Below are 16840 nucleotides of genomic sequence, written 5' to 3'. Positions count from 1 at the left end.
CACTCCTGTGCTGTCCTATATTCTCCCAGCTACAGATAATTTGGTCTGTGGGGACCTCAGCAAGGGAGAGCTACCATCCTCTGTCTCTGACGACATACTTAGAGACACGTCTTAAAAAAAAAATCAGTCCTCAGTCAACATCCCCGCCTACAGTCTCCCATGGCTTTCTGGTTTTTCCCCTCCTGTGGGCCAGTCATCTCATTTTGCATTGAGGGAGCTGAATGAGGCCGAAAGTCACTGGAGGAGGCCTGAGAGCACAGCCTTCTCCGTAGCTCAGTTTCCCTTTCTGGAAGATGACACTGGTTCCTTGATTGTCAAATTACAAGTGCAAACACTTTCCAAGACCAGGGCCTAGTCAGAACAATAAAAATGTATAGTGCCAGGAGGGAGGCTGCCCGAGGAGGAAGCCAGCAGCAGGTTGATCAGTAACCAGGCCTGAGTAATGCTTGGGGAGAAATAGGATGTGTCTGCTGCTGCTTGTAGCCGGTGGTGACGAAGTCAAGCTGTGTTTTCATTCTGCTCTGACCTTGCCTGAATAGGAGAAGTCCAGAGACCCACCAGCTGACAGATGCCACTCACCCTACCAGGTAGTCTCAGTGCCCTACTGGCAGGGCTAAGTCACTCCCACCTACTGAGATATTTGCATAGTGCCCCCCCCTCCAGGTTTCATTCCTTCCTTGTGACCCAGCATCTCAACAGAAACCCAGTCTCTGTGGAGCGGCAGCAGCCATCCTGCCCAGGGGCCACATGGCCCAGGGGTGCTGATTTGGTGGTCCTGGGCCTGTGATAATGCACTCCCTGGAAGGGAGAAGCATCACTCTGTACTTTACAGATGAAGAAACAAACGCACAGAGAAGCAAGCTGCTTACCTAGCAAGTAGGTTTGAGCCCCTGGGCCACCTGGCTCTCAATTGTCCCATCTTCACCTCTGCTTGTACACCCCCCACTCCTCCCCTCCACCTCTCCACCCCTCCACCCCCCACCAACAGTGTCCACTACCGAGGCTGTTGCAATTGTCTGGCCATTTCAGTCTAGCAGGATTCCTTATCCACTCCCCTTCCCTCCAGGCTGCTTCATCATCCATAGCAATTGAGTAACCAGGGGCCTCATCAGTTCGATCTAGGGCAGGCCAGGTGGGGTGAGTCCTTCACTACTCTTGGTTCTTGCCCCTGCAGCTGCTTACCTCTCTCCCTTCTCCATCTCGGGTGTCTGGCCGCATCTGTGAGAAGAACCCGAGCCCAAGCCAAACACAGGACTGCTATGTACAGCAACTAGCACAGGGTGTTCACTGCAGGAAGGGGCCGCTCGAGGGTGCAAGCGAAGGCTGTTCGCCCTAGACTGAGGCTCTTTTCCTTTGCCTCTAGAAGACATTGAGTGGGAGGCTGGGGCTCTGACTCAGTATGGCCACAGTCAATGTCACCATTCCCCTGGGTCTCCAGTCCCAGGAAGATCTGAGGGATAAGAACAGATGGTGCTGGGGAGATGGCTCAGAGGTTAAGAGCACTGACTGCTCTTCCAGAGGTCCTGAGTTCAATTCCCAGAAACCACGTGGTGGCTCACAACCATCTATGAGTACTGGTGCCCTCTTCTGGCTTACATACAGAACACTATATAATAAATAATAAATTCCTAAAAAAAAAAAAAAAGACTAGAAGGGTACCAGGGTCAGAGATGTGGTCCAGCTCCACTAACAGTCATCCTGAGGATCAAGGCTCAGCTTAGACTCATGGCCTCCTCTCCCTCCACAGTAGAAGTCAAGACTGGGCCTAACATCACACCTCAGTCTTAGATGCAAGGTGGCAGTGGTAGGTACGGTGGTTTTCTGATATCTTTGAGGCTCATTTACCCAAGATGCTCTGTGATACAGATGCATCTCTTGGGCAGCAAGTTCGCGCAGCCTCTGCTATAAACATCTAGTCACATGAGCACCGGGGTGCGCAAGACAGGCAGTGCAGTCCCACACAATGCCAGCTACTGCCGTTGGCCCAGGACACTGCCTCACAAGCTGGCAAGGGCATTCCGTTCCTGGAAGTTCTTGCTGCCACAGTCATGCTTTATTAGCACTCAGAGCCGAGCTTCCTGCTCAGGACTGAACTCGACACCCGATCAAATGCCGAGGTGCTCCACAAGAAGGCAAGTGGCTGCGACTTGGAGATGCCAGCCACACAGCTCCATGCAGAGGCAAGGAGGGTTCAGAAGAGTCTTTGAAGCTGGGCCATGGAGAAAGGCACCCGGTGCCACTGTGTTACCCACAGCCTACTCCTGCCAACAAGAGGCCCCGGCAGCTCATCTCTGCCCCACTTCTTATAACCCTAGTCCACAGCCACCTATGGAAGAGGAAAAGCGCTGAACAGACCTCCGCCAGGAGCTCCCCTGCTCCTCTGTGACCCAGGGACCCTGGGGAAGGAAGCCCAGAGCTATCTATCCCTGCCCCAGCTATCAGAGATGGTGGGGAAAGTAAACTCCCCAGCTGTAATGGAATGCGAGCAGAGGCAAGTACTGAGACAGACTTGAGATTCCAGAAACAATGCAAGAACCTTGAGGAGGCCCTGGCAGCAGGGAAGGCATGCCTGAGTGGTTCCTGTGGTCACTGACCTGGGGAGCCCTGGGAGGGAGCCAGGACTGGGCCTGTCTTCTCCCAGGACAGGTACCCTCCTCACCCTGGGAGGGGGCAGAGCAGGAGCCAGGAGCTGATACATGGTTGGTCCTGGTGCTGTCTGCCACTCTCTCATTTGCCACTTGTATCAGTCACCCACATCTCTGCTACCAAAGCAAGAAGATCCCGGCCATGAAAGGGTAGTGGGGCACACAATATCCCTCCCACCGAACCCCATCCCTTCCTCCCCATGACCACAGTCCTGCTAGCTGGTTCAGCAAAGCAAGCCAGCCCCTGCTTCCCCCAGCCTTCCTAAACCCTCACGCATCAGCCTTCAGGATCCTTCGGAGTCCAAAACTCCGTGTGTGAGGCAGAGGGACACTTCAACTTTCCAACCCAAAGGAGATTCTGTCTTCAAGGCCAGGTCCTTTAGGCTAGACTGATAGCCTTGGGCTCAGTGAGACATGAGTTCCATAACCCAGCACCTTCCAAGAGCCAGGTGCTCATAGTCACTGCCCCGATGACTCAGCCCTCTAGAGCTCTCGCCTCTGGGCCTCAACACATATCACTCCTGCTGCCTCGAAGAATTGGTCTTCGGTCTGTTTCCTTCTGCTTGCTGCTCTCAACTTCAATGCCATCCCATCAGAGAACCTGACCAAACAGAACCATCTGACCACACAGCAAAGAGCTGGGAACACACCTCAGTGGAAGGGGCGGGGAGGGATACAAGGCCCTGGATTCAATCCCCACTACCGCGAGAAAGACTACACAGAGAGACCCATCTCAGGAAAGATGATCAAGATCACTGAAAGAGAGAATCAAATGATGACAACACTTTAAACTGTTGAGAGGTGACTCACACTGTCAAGCATGTGTTACTGGTGACCTAGCAACTCCATTCCTAAGCACAGACCCAAAAGCAATGAAATCATCTCTGTGTGTAAAGATGTACACAAGCGTTCACAATGGTGTGTTAACCACAATAGTCCTGAAGTGAGAACCACCAGTGTCCACCCACTGGATGGCTAAATAAAACGCTGTCTACACACAGTGGAGTGTTCAACAATAACAAGGAAAGGGATCTGTTATGGTTAGAGTGTCCCCACCAAAGCGTACACTAAAACTGCAGCCGACTGGAAGGCGTTGGAGGACCACCCTCTGTGACAGGTCATGGTTAAGAGAGGGCATAAGGTCCAATGGGTCTGGGGCTTCATTGGAAGAGCAGCAGGGAGGCGCATCAGGACGTGGTCTCATCATGCAATGCCCTAGGGCCATTTTGGGATTTTGCAGTCTCCACCAAAGGCAAGGACCTCACCAAATACCGTCACTTGCCAGAGTCTGGAGGTTGGAAGTCTGGGTCCCCAGAGTGTGCTCTTCAGAAGTGGCCGAGCCTTTGAGAGGTGAGGCATGGTGGGTAACCTTCAGGTTACTGTGAGTATGCCTTTGAATGTGATTGTGGGGCCCCAGCCCTTCTCGTTTACTATTTCCTTCTTGGCCATCAGGCGAGCAGCTTGCCCTACTATGTGGTCCCACCACAATAAACTGTCTTGATCTGGGCTCAAAGCAATAGGGCCGACTAATCGAGAGGCAGCCCCAGTTCTCTGGCAACCAGCCCACTTCGGCCTGCTGAGCCTCCAGTGTGCTCCATCCCCTCTGTCTCCTGCTGGACTGTGACTGACATGCTGGAGTTCAGACACATGTCCACTCCTCTTGAGTGCATGACGAGGACACATATGGCCCTCTATCCTCAGGGAAAAAAATGTTCGTCCCATTCCTCTTGCTCGAGCCCTCTGCAGCCCCCCTCTCACCTCTGAAGCCATGTCACCTCCATGTCTGCCTTGGCTGTTGCCGCCACCCAGCAGTCAGGGAGCTGGGGCTGCCTCTACCCTCTGCCCATACCCACAGCCTGGCAACCGAGCCAGTAGATCTGTGAGGAGATACCAGGAATCAGAGCTGAGTGTCCCCCCCAGTACAGAGGACTGGATAAGGGGACAGCATTGGCAAAGGGAGCCATCTCTGCTCTATTTGGTACCAACGGGCCCAATGTTTCTCTGGCCTGGCCTTACTAGGACATTTGCCAGGGCTGTGGAATGGGACCTGCATGGGACCTATCTGTAGTGAGGACACAGGTAAAGATTGATTGCTTCAGTGGTCTTGACACTTTCCATCCTCCAGAGGTGTGTGGGGGAGGGGAGGGGCTCAGGGTGACAGCCTTAGACCCTGTCAAGGGCCCAGGGCAACAAGACTCTGAGGCCACACTAATAATAGGTGCCATCCTTGTCTGCCTAACCTGGGCTCCAGCCGATGTTCTGGCCTGGGGCTGGGAAGAAAAACCCAGGCTTCCTCAGAAGGTCTGGAAATGTGAGCCAGGAGACCTGTGCACAGAGATGGTAGGCCCAGGGCACTTGCAAAAGCCCATGCAAGCCTTGGCCAGGGACCCGGGTGACGATAACAGGATGTCAGGTGAGGCCAGCACTTAGATATTGGCCAATGAGTCCCTACGGCTGTATAGCCTTGGGCTGGAATGGGCATAAGCTGATCATTTGGACCCTCAAATTTTGTAAGGTTTTCTGGGCCAGTGAAGAGCCCCGACTAAGGAATGCAGCTGAGACTAAAGGGGTTGAGGGCCTCTGGTGAGTTGGGATAATCACCCCAAAGTCTAGCAAGCTTAGGTACTCCTAAGCCATCTGGGTAGATCCAGCTCTAATTGGCTACACAGTGCCAGGCAGTCCTTTGGTGTCCTCTGGTGCCCCAGCGTCAACTTCTGATCACACTTTCTTGGTCATTTGTGCCCTGCCTACACCATCTTTCCAGCTGAATTTGACCAGCTCAGATGGACACAGGGGTTTCCACTACATCCTGCCTTTGGGTGACAATCTAGGTGGAATGACAGTGTCAATTAACCTGATAGACCTCCACCCTCAGGCTGGTGGATGTTGAACGGGGTCTCCCGGCGTGAGGGCATGAATGTCCTTCAAGGGCTGGGGCATGGATAGCAGGTGATCCAGGGTGTCAGTTGCCCAGGAAAGGCTGTGGCTGCAGTCAGTCCTATTGCTGAGGTCTTTTTGAGAGACAGTTCACAGTGAATCTTAGCATCAGAAGGCTGCCTGGGAGAGAAAGGGCCAAACCAGTCTGCCCCAGAGCCCTCAAGGGACGAAGTGCTTGCCTTGCCCTTCTACAGCCTAGAATCCAATGCCCTGCCCTCCCTCCTGGGACCAGATGGAAAGGGGCCCACAGAGGTGCTGAGGTCACAATGCCTTTATTAGTGTGTTGGGGCGTAATGAGGATGGGAGACTCGGTGGTCATAGGGCATAACGCCCGGGGTCTCCATGACTGGTTTCCAAGGCACAGATGCAGTGGCCAGCGCTGTTTTCCCCCAAAATGGTTGATGCCTGGGGCAGCCGGGAGGCCAGTCCGGCTTTCCACAGATCCCCCATGGTCCCATCAGCTCCTTTTGTGCAACCTGGTGGCTTTCTGTCGGTAGATCTCAGCAGTGAAGGGCCTGTGGACAGGAAAAGGCTGTTCCAGGTCTCTACTGCACCCCAGCACCAGAACCTGCTCCACCAGTGAGGAGAGGATCCACATTCCCATTGTCTCCCACAACTTTCCCAGAGGCTTCAAAGAGCAAGAGGGGCCTGGAGGGACCAGCGCCACCTGCCTGTCTGCCTTGGTCTCAGGTACCAGGCATTGCCCTCTCTACCCCAGTCTCTTCAGCCAGACGGGCAGCAGCCTGGTAAAGCTTGCCGGGCCACATGAAGCCGTTCTAAATGAGGCTTGGTCTAACTTGGCCATCACATCCATCTCCCACTCCAGCAGGGCTCTACTCACTCTTCATACAGGAGAGCCACCACGTAGACAAGCGCCACCAGCACTGTCAGCAGCAGGCCTGTGGGACTGGCATGCCTGCAGACAGACAGAACATCAGTTGGAAGAACTTAGACACTCCTGCCAACATAGTGGGTGGGTGGGTCCTCGGTTGATGCTGGGATCCCTCGGGATGAACTAAGCCTGGAGGTGCCTCTTCCTAAGTCTGATTTTTCTAGAGAGGATCACAGAGACAGGAGGGGAGGAAGGACACCTTGTCAGGCAGTCCCTGCTTCCTAGCCTGCTGAGACCAAGACTCAGGGACAGGGAACATTCTCACTGGCCACCAGACAGTGTTCTTAGAAAATAAGTCTCTTGTAAAAAGCCAACCCAGGGCTGTCGTGAGCACATGGCCTCATGGGCAAGTTCTGCCATCTGAGCTCTGCTGTACAGAGGTGCAGCCCACAGCCACCATCTGGGGTGGCCCTGGCTATGGTAAGGATAGTCTTCCCACAGCAAGACCTTTCCCCCAGAGCCAGCATTCTCACACTAACCCTCTGCTATGCTCACTCCCTAATGCCCACTTGGACCTCACACTGGGCAGTCTGTTTCTGTCTGGGAAGGGCAGGGACACAGGACCCCTCCATTGCACAGCGCAGAACTCAGGCCTACCCGCCCTTGCAGTACAGCTACCACCTCTGCTGTGTCCCGGGCCCTGAGCTGTTCTTCCAACACCCTAGCAGTTACAGCCCAGAGGACCGAAGTCCTCAGCAGAATGTACACAGAGTATCTGTTATGGCTCTCTGCAGGTGACCAGTCTCTGACCTCACTCTGCCGATGAATGCAGACAGCTTGTTAGTGACAGCAGGGAGGAGCCCAAGCTTGCCTGCCTCGGGTTTCCAGAAATAGCTGCTGTTGAGCTGCCCCCCAGGCTATTTCTATGGTTACCTCTGGCTCCACTGGCTCCTGCAGGGGCCTGGACTGCTGCATCCACTTCAGTAGGAAGGGAACAAACCAGAAAGGACGGGAACAAGCCTTGGGTTACAGGAGGAATCTGCTCTGTACCCCCATCACACATTCCCCAAGGGCAGAGGGCATAAGAGTGTGTGTGCCCGACAGGACTCTCTGCCTTGCTCACTCCCTAATGCCCACTTGGACCTCACATTGGCCAGTCTGTCTGGGAGGGGCAGGGACACAGGAGCCCTTACTGCGCAGCGCAGAACATCTGTGGGGCTCATGTGCTCTCACGCTCTGACCACCTCTGCCACTGCCCCAGGCCCTGAGCTGAACTTCGCCTTCAATGTTTGCCTCCCCCTAGAACTTAGCTGGGCTTGAAACTAGGAGCTGCCCTTGCTGTTCCTTTCAACTTGGAACTTGGAACAGGTCTTGATGTCTGTGTCATGGCCTGAGGGGGAACAATAGCCATGTTTTTCCCTCTGTCCTGGCTAAACAGGCACTTTGTCCCTAGCCAGGGTTCAGCTGTGGTTCTGGCTACAAGAGGTTTTGTGGGTCAGGGAAGGCCTTGGAAGAGGACTGATGAATGAGACCTTGGTCTTGGTGTGTTGAGAGCCCTCAACACCAAACTGGCAGTGAGCATGACCCTACAGCTCACTACCGACACACGAAAAGCAAGCAGACCTGAGGCTTTGGAGCCAGGAACTTAAGCACCAAGGCCATCTCTGCCCCATGTTTACTATATGGTCTGAGGTGAACTCAGTCTTCAGCCTCAGTTTCCCCACTGTGGCCTCATTGGCCTTGACCTGCTGTCATGATTCCTAAATGAAGCAAGTCTTTAATTGCCTACAACAGTCACTGCAGTGACCCCAACCAAAGACTTGTGGGAGACTCTGAAAGAACTTCCCCTGCGTTCACCCAAGGTACTGTGAACAAACACCCCTCCTCCTGCCTCGACTAGCAACACCAGGCCCATGGTAAACGCACATTTGAAGCCCTGTTAGGAGGTGGAGATAAGGGCACGAACAGTCCTGTCACCCCCATCGCCAGGAAAACCTGGCCACTCACTGTCACCTTGGCTCAGCTTGATTTCCTAACAACTCAGGGTAGACAAGGCAGTCCCGCTGGCAGATGATCACCCAGAGCCCAGGGTCAAGGAGCCCAGAGCCCAGAGTCCTCCACTCCTTGTTGTAGGACTGGAGAAAGAGGGGCCCAGGGCCTGTGTCTCTTGCCCTGTCTCCTAGGGAGTCATATGTGGGAGCGAGACTTGAGAGGCAGGAGACAGGCTGTGGGAGGCCTCCTGGGTCAGCGTCTGCGGCCAGGTAAAGGTGTGCCTCTAGTTAGCCCTCAGGTGAAGGCTCCATTCCCAGATCAGGGAGACCTGGGAGATCAGGAGGTGACAGGGCGAGAGGGTAGAAGAGGGTTCAGTTTGGGTCTGGACACCTAGGGGTCCTTAGGGCACCAAGTACTCACATAAGTGCCCAGCCTAGGTAGTTGGCTGTACTCCCCCAGTACATGGGGTTGTCTAGCACGTTGAAGGGAAATGTGGTCACTCTGGCCTCCTTGAGGATCCCAAAGTAGTCACCTGTGGATGAGACAGGGTAGAAGGTGAGGGTCACTTAGCCATCTATGTCCTTGGCCACACTATTACTGGAGGAAATTTCCAGTGAGCCTTAGCAGAGCTGCACGTGAGGTGGGAGCCCTGTGCCCCAGGAGGCCCCCAGTTAGTGGTGGGGTCAGAGCCCACAGCTGCAGGATCAAAGCCTTCCCACCAGCTCCGCCTTCCCTGCCAGCTCCATGAGTGAGCTGGGCACTGAGCTTCCCAGCTTGGTCCTCTTCTGAGCCCCAACCACTGGTCTCCCCCTTCTCCCCACCAGGTGCCTCTGTGTTTGCCTGTCCCTCTCTTGAGAAGCCTTACCCTGTCTGTGGAGAGCTTCCTCCTGGGGCCTTTCTCCCTCCTTCAGAGCCCCTTCCCAGTGGTACCTTCAGAGTGTTGGTCCTTCATAACTGCCTGGCTCTTCTTCTTCATACCCTGGCTGCCTCCCCTTGCACCTCCTAAGCCTCAGTCTTCCTCTTGGGGTGCCAGATGGTAGGGTGTGTGCTGATTCGCTTTGTTAGTTTGACACAAACTAGAGTCACCTGGGAGGAGGGACCCTTCACTAAGAAATTGGCTCCATGAGACTGGCTTGTGGGTATGGTTGTGGGGCTTTTTCTTCATTAATGATTTATGTGGGAGGGCCAAGGCCCAGCTCAGTGTGGGTGGTGCCATCCCTGAGTAGGTGGTCCTGGGATGTATGAAAAAGGTAGCTAAGCAAGCCATGGAAAGCCAGCCAGCAAGCCGCATTCCTCCATAGTCTACTTCAGTTCCTGCCTCCAAGTTCCTGCCTTAATTTCCAGCATTGGTTTCCGTCAGCAATGGACTGTAACGTGTAAGCTAGCTACAGCCCTCCTTCCCAGGCTGCCTTGGTTCATGGTGTTTATCACAGCAAAAAACTGGGGCAGGTTAGCTGTAGCTACAGCCTGCCACCCCATACCCTCCTGTCACTCTGGGGGTCAGCCCGGGGGAGCTGACATGGAGGGAAACCACCAGACAGCCAGTCACTCATCCACTTAACCAGGCCACTCTCACAGAACAAAGCTGCTGGCTTCTACACTCTACATGGCGAGTGTCTCCACTGTGCCAGGGCATCCTTTCCCAGTAGCCTCTCCTTTGTCCCCCATTAGACCAGAAAGACAATGCAGCTCCATCCCAGGCAAAAAGTAGGGCAGCCAGCCCAACAACGGGAGCTCCTGCAGGAGGGGCCTGGTAGAAATGGTGCTGTCATTGTCAGGGACAAAAGGTACAAGAGTCCAAGAGGCTGCCCGGGGACCACTGGGAGGAAGTAGGAAGCAGGGCAGTGGGGCCTGACGGTAGGTGGCACAGAAACCTGCTTCCGGCTGAGTCACAGGAGAGGGACCATTCTGCTCTACTTCCAAAGCTGGCAGGACCCTCTTCCCTCTAGGCCATTTCTACCAAAAGCCATGTCAGAGTTGCCTGCACCCTTCTGACTCACTCACATCTGGCCCTGACCATCCATGGTGGGTGCCCATCTGTCTTCCAACATCCGGGTAGCTCCACAAGTTCCTTCCCTGACTCCCAACCCCTACTGCCTGCAGCCCAACCCAGCCCACCCCTCAGCCCTGCTTACTCTGTCATCCAGGACTTGACAGTACCTCATCTCTTCCTTAGGTGGCCACAGCCCCTTTTGCATGCACAAGTCCTAGGGGAACCCTCCTGCTGCTCCCTGCCCCCATCTCTCTGAGGAGGATCAGTTTCTACATGAGGCTCCCCACTCTGGTCTTGGCCCCACCATTCCCCATCCCCAGTTCTTTATTGCTGAGATCCTTTCCAAGGCTCCTACCTCCTTGGGAGGTCAGGAGTCAGGGTCTCTATCAGCTCCCTAACCCTGTCCCAATTGCCACAGCTCTCCTGCAGCCCCCACGCTGACCTGCACAACTCTCCTGCAGCCCCCACGCTGACCTGCACAGCTCTCCTGCAGCCCCCACGCTGGCCTGCACAGCTTTCCTGCAGCCCCCACGCTGGCCTGCACAGCTCTCCTGCAGCCCCCACGCTGGCCTGCACAGCTCTCCTGCAGCCCCCACGCTGGCCTGCACAGCTTTCCTGCAGCCCCCACGCTGGCCTGCACAGCTCTCCTGCAGCCCCCACGCTGACCTGCACAGCTCTCCTGCAGCCCCCACGCTGGCCTGTACAGCTCTCCTGCAGCCCCCACGCTGACCTGCACAGCTCTCCTGCAGCCCCCACGCTGACCTGCTCATCCTCCAACTTGCACTCTGCTTCCCCTCTCCCAGGCTGGCCTCACGCTCTCAGGATGGCTCCCAACAGCTCCTGCCTGAGCAGCAAACACAGAGCCACCAGGGGCAGCACTAGGAGTCCTAGCTCATATGCTTCTTGGTTCCTCATGCATGGTCACTCCTAGACACACAATTCAGAGCTTCAGGTCTGCTGTGGGGCAGCCTGGCCCGGGCAGAGGCCAGGCCAATATGTATGTCCTGGAAGGCTAGGTGACAGTAGGACTTTGAAGGTCACCAGAGGCCAAATTTGGTGGCCCCTGTGCAGAGCCAACTCTCCTGTCGCTGTGCTAGGCCCAGAAACATCCTGGTAGCTGGAATGGGTACCTTTGTAGATGAAGTCACTACCTTCCCTCCATCAACATTCTGAAGGCCCCCTTATCACGGTCTCTTCTGTGGAAGTCTTTCTTGAGCTTGCCCTCTCTTGCTTTCAAATGATGGAAGTCACTGTTGTCATGTGTTGAAGTTTCTGGCCAGACCTTACCAGTTTGGGTTCCCAGGACCAAAGTACCAGAGCTCCAGGGAATGGAAGATGGAGGAGAGACCACATCCCTCTACCCTTCACCCATCCTAGGCCTGTACAAGCTTTGCCTGTACTTACCATACCCAAGATTCTACCACCTGGTAGCTAAGTGTGCTGAGCAAACCCAAGAGTGGTCATGCAGTAGAGGGTCTTACCCCGTCTGCCCCCATCCAGTCCCAGCTGCACTCTGCGCACCCTGTATACCCAGGCATCCTACTACCTCACTCTTCCAAGCAAACAAGAGCTGAGGGCCTTCTTCAAGGGGAGCTGAACCCAGGAGAGAGAGCACTCTGGGACTCATCACCCAGGGCTAGGGTCTTTCTTGTCTCTCAGGAAGCAGCTTGGTGTTCTAGAGTCCAGTGAGCTGGTAAAACTGATCTGTTCTAACCATGACAGGCTGTATCCCCCAGTGCTTCTCAAGGCACATCAGACATAGATGACAGTCACAGGACTCTGCTCCTCCCTGCACCCCAGTGTACCTGCCCAAGGTCACCCCATACCTCAGGGTCTTACCTAGAAAGGTACCAGTGAACCCCAGTGCAAAGAAGCTGGACAGCACAAATACAATGCCCCCACTGAGGAGCACAAGGCCGAGGAAGTAGGTGGTGTGATTATCCAGGCCTTCCATCTTGGGCTGGCTCACCATGGCCTGTGTGAAGCTGTGGAACAGGGGACAAGGGCCGACAGCATGTCATTGCATATATGGCAAGTCTCCTGCCTTTCTCAGAGTTGTCAGCCCTGGGGTCACACGTTCAATAACCACTGAGGCATTACAGGTAGGACTCAGGCTCCTGAATGAACTGTGTAGTCTTCCGTGTCTTGAGGACTACACAAGACCAAAGACCCAGGCCTGCCAGAGCTTTTTATCTTTTCAATGAGAAATCATAAATTCTGACATAAATGCAAAATATCATTTATGACTTCATGCACATTAGCAGGGTCCTCTAGAAGAACAACAAGCACTCTTAACCACTGAGCCTTGACTTCTATTTTTTAAACTGGATTGAACTTTCCCTCAGCGATGAGATGGAGGCTGCCTGCACTCTGCTCCTCCCAGCAGGCCACCTGAGGTGCTCACAGCTCCAGAGAGGCTCCCTCCTGTCCCTATGCTTCCGCAGCCTCAGCAGTGGGCTGCATTTGCAGGCAGTCATGCACATGGTGTGGGAGAATTGTCTGTATTCTGTCAATCATATTTTAATAAAACGCTGATTGGCCAGGCAGGCAGTATAGGCAGGAAAGCCAGACAGGAAGTAGGGGTGAAGCAAAGAGACTGGGAGTATTCTGGAAAGCAGGAAGCTCCCTCTGCCACTCCTGTGCAGATCACCGAAGAGGCAGCATGTAACTTGCCCAGCTGAAAAAGGTACCAAGCCATGTGACTAACATAGATAAGGATAATGGGGTAACATAAGTTATAAGAGCTAATAAGTAGCCTGACCTAATGGGCCAATCAGCTTTATAACTTATAGAGTTCTCTGTGTGATTGATTTTCTCTGGGACTTGCCGGTTGTGGGGTACTGGGCGGGAACAGATACCCCAACAAGCCGGCCCTCATTTTACATGCACAGGGCATGCATAGGTGGCCTGAGCTTCCATCTCAGGCTTCTCTTCACCTGCTCTTCACAGTCCAGCCAGGCCAAGCAAGACCAGGGAACGAGGCATCTGGTGGGCATGTTTCCTAATACAGCAAATCAACATCTTATCATATTATTCCCTATTCCACCCCCTGAGTTCATGGCTACCACACCACACTAACCAAAGCATCTTCCCAAGGTCTCCTGAGCCCAGCAGCATCCAGAGGGTCTCCTATACATGGGAGGAGGGGGCAGCAGTACGGGTTGGAGGCAGGCCACGAGCTGACTGTGAACAAGCAGATCCCCAGCCTCACTGCGTGAAAGGCGACATACAGCACTGTCACTCCAGGCTGTGTTGGGGCCTCAGCTGAGAGGGCAGATTCAGCTCTACTTGGGTACCATTCTGGTTGGCCTCCCCTCACTCCCTGACCTTCCTGGGATCCAGAAAGCTCAACTCAGACTTCCTCTTTGCTTCTCCAGCCACTCACAGGGACCTCTACTAAGAGACAGCTGGGGAGAAGAGGTTCCAGTGGTTCCCTAGTGCCCAGCCTGCTTGGTCATCCATACTACCCAGGGGACTTTCTTTAGCCTGTGGCCCATGAGAAGACTGCAGCTCAGGTTGCTAAGGGAGGGGTTTCAATGGATGCCTCCCAATCCAGAAGGTTCCCTCCTTACTCAAGATACAGCCAGAACCCAGCCAGGGCCCAGCCAGAGCAAACAGTTCTTTGCTAATCACTCCCTTGAGTCTAGACTTCACCTTTACCTCCAAATAACAAGTTATCTTATTGGCCCTGGTCTCTTCCCAGACCACCAGCTAGTGCAGATCAGCTGCTACATCATGAGTCCTAGGGACTTGCCAACCACTGCAGAGTCCTGGCATCACCAGAGGCAGGCAGACTTGACTCAAGTGCACACGTGTTCTCCCACCATGATGATGCAGTATGGCACACACCACCTGGGGTCATTGATGTGAGAGTCCCTCTGTATGCTGTGAATACCACTGGTGAATAAAGAAACTGCCTTGGCCTGTTGATAGGGCAAAAGAACAGAGCTAGGTGGGGAAAACAAAACTGAATGCTGGGAGAAAGGAGGTGGAGTCAGAGACACAGACGCCAGAACTTTACCTTGTAAGTCACAGCCACATGGCGATACACAGATTAATGGAGATGGGTTAAATTAATATGTAAGAGTTAGCCAATAAGAAACTAGAGCCAAGCAGTGATTTAATTAATATAGTTTCTGTGTGGTTATTTTGGGTCTGAGCGGCCGAAACGAATCAGTGGTCTCCTACAACAGGGCATTGCATCCCAGATAATGATGAGGAATCAGAGGAAGCATTCAGAACAAGAGTTGGCATATTGATTGACCGAGCAGCACTTGCCTGGCAGTATGAAGCCTGGGTTCCTTCTCAGCAAGCACCAGGCTGACCCTTGAAGACCAAGGCAGGCCAGCATGGCAGAGACTGGTGGTAGCCACCTCTGAGCACAGGGCTATCATTTGGGATGGGGAAAAGTTTGAGAACCAGGAAGAGGAACCAAATTGTGTACCAGATATTAGTTCATGTGTACTTTAACATATACACAGAACACACACACACATACGGACACAGTGAGATACCAGGACTCTGGGGACCAGATTAGTAGGGTACAGCAAAGGACTAAGGGTCTTCCCAGCTCTCTGCTGGAGTCGGGTGCTTGAGTAGGTGTCTAGTCCAGGCACAGAAGCACCCCCCACCCACTCTTGCTGGGGTCATTGCACTAGCTGGGATTTTTTTTTTCCTATGTGGCCCAAGCTGGCTTTAAACTCCTGGGTTCAATCATTATTCCTGTCTCGGCCTCTCAGGTAACTGGGACCACAGGCATGTACCACCGTGCTCAGTCTACTGTATCATCCACTGACTCTTCTCATGGTGTCCTAGCTTGGCCTCAGCTGGGCTGTGATGCCATTTCCCTGGCACCACCGTCCTGGCCCTGGTGCCCCAGTAAAGTGCCCTCACATGCAGGCATGTATTCCTATGTGCCCACCCTGGCTTTTGCTTTCCCACCAACACCCTTCAAGAAGTGGCTACCAATCACTTCACAGAGGAGAAAGGCAAAGTTCACAGAAGTAACCTGTTTATGGTCACCAGTATTAAGGGACTGAGCTGAGGCTGACCGAGGATCTGATCCAGCTGGCTTTGATTCACAATAGAATCCAGAGGTTACTGAGCCAAGGATGGTTGGAACACCTTCCTATCACAGCCAAAACAAGATGTGAGGGCTACTGTCAAAAAGACAAGGAGCTCAGTGTTGGGAGGAGTGCAGAAAAACTGGACGGCTCGCGAGCTGCTGGTGGGACGCAGAATAGAGCAGCCACTGGAGAAAACAGTTCGGCAGCATTAACAGAGTGATCCTGTGATGCAAAATTTCACCCCTTGGAACACACCTGAAGGAACCAAGAAACCCGAGGACTTGCACATATTGCCCACAGCTGCACTTCTCAAGGGAGCTGCTAAAAGTGTCACCAGTGGATGGGTGCGCAGAACCGCTTAACCTGCACAGCAGAATGTCACTAAGTCTCGGAGGAGAAAGTTCTGACATGTGCTCCAGCAAGAAGAGGTCATTATGCTGAGTGCACTGAACTGGTTACACACCCTGAATCCTCCTACACCATGCTCCCGGAGAATGGCATGAGGGACAGAAGCAGAGATGGGGACAAGGGCCAGCATGTGGGAGGGGGCTAGGGCTTAAACGGTATAGAGTGTCAGCTTTGTAAAAGAAAAAGGTTCTGGAGATAGGTGGCAATAACAGCTGAAACATAACAGAACTGTTTAACATCATTGAACTAAACCCTTAGAAATGGGTAGGAGTGCAGTGCTTCCCTGGACTGTCCTTATCCAGGGGGCCACATTAAAGCCTTGACTGCTGTTTGGTGAGGACAGTAAGATCAGGCACATGCCAAGGCTGCTCCCATGACCCAGCCATGCTCACTTAGCATTTCTGAGCATTGTCCTTCTTCTCCGGGACCACTGCTCTCCAGCTGGTGCTGGGGTGTTCCTCGGGCTCTGCAGCTGCACAGGAAGCAGCAGAAAGGGCCTTGCTGGGCCCCAGGTGAGTGGGGGCCTGCTGGGAAGGATTGCTGCTGGTCTCCAGCTCTGCACTCTGGAGCAGGTCTGCATCTCTGACCCCAATCACCTCTTCCCTAGGGGTCCTGCATTATAGCTAAACCCATCAAAAGTCCTGCACCCACCCCAAAGAGTCCTCAGAGAGAGGCAAGGAAGCTAGGCATGTTGCTCACGCCTGTAATCCCAGAATGCAGGAGATCAGATTGCTACAAACTCAGGGACAGCCTGGTCTATAAAATAAGCTCCAGATGGCCTGGGCTACAGAGTAAGACCCTGTCCCCAAACAACAAACAAAACAAATCAGATGAGGTTTGGGAAGCCAAGCAGAGCCCAGAGCAGTTAGGCAACCTGCCTACAGCTGGGAGATTAAGAGAGAGCGATCCAGGTATCAATTAGGCTGGTCACAGGTGTGTCACAAACTGCGCTGACCCAGCTCTGTCA

At 53.8% G+C, this 16840-nt stretch overlaps 1 protein-coding gene across 2 annotated transcripts in view; it reads right to left on the bottom strand.

Moving 5' to 3' along the window:
- Nucleotides 1–5838: 5838 nt before the first annotated feature.
- The window catches only part of Pemt (phosphatidylethanolamine N-methyltransferase), a 77772-nt gene continuing 66770 nt past the window's right edge, over nucleotides 5839–16840 (bottom strand). For both annotated transcript variants that reach the window (XM_087910573.1, XM_087910572.1), the window contains 4 exons: nucleotides 12239–12384; nucleotides 8827–8938; nucleotides 6424–6498; nucleotides 5839–6097 (listed from right to left, as the gene is read on the bottom strand). In XM_087910573.1, coding sequence (XP_087766699.1) covers nucleotides 6040–6097; nucleotides 6424–6498; nucleotides 8827–8938; nucleotides 12239–12384 — 391 coding nt within the window. In that variant the 3' untranslated portion in view covers nucleotides 5839–6039. The remainder of the gene's footprint in view (nucleotides 6098–6423; nucleotides 6499–8826; nucleotides 8939–12238; nucleotides 12385–16840) is intronic.

Source organism: Myodes glareolus, chromosome 9 (genome assembly GCF_982192425.1).
Source record: "Myodes glareolus chromosome 9, mMyoGla1.1, whole genome shotgun sequence".
NCBI classification, from domain to species: domain Eukaryota; kingdom Metazoa; phylum Chordata; class Mammalia; order Rodentia; family Cricetidae; genus Myodes; species Myodes glareolus.
Note: the sequence above shows the minus strand (reverse complement) of the source record. Positions and strands in the feature narration are given on the sequence as shown.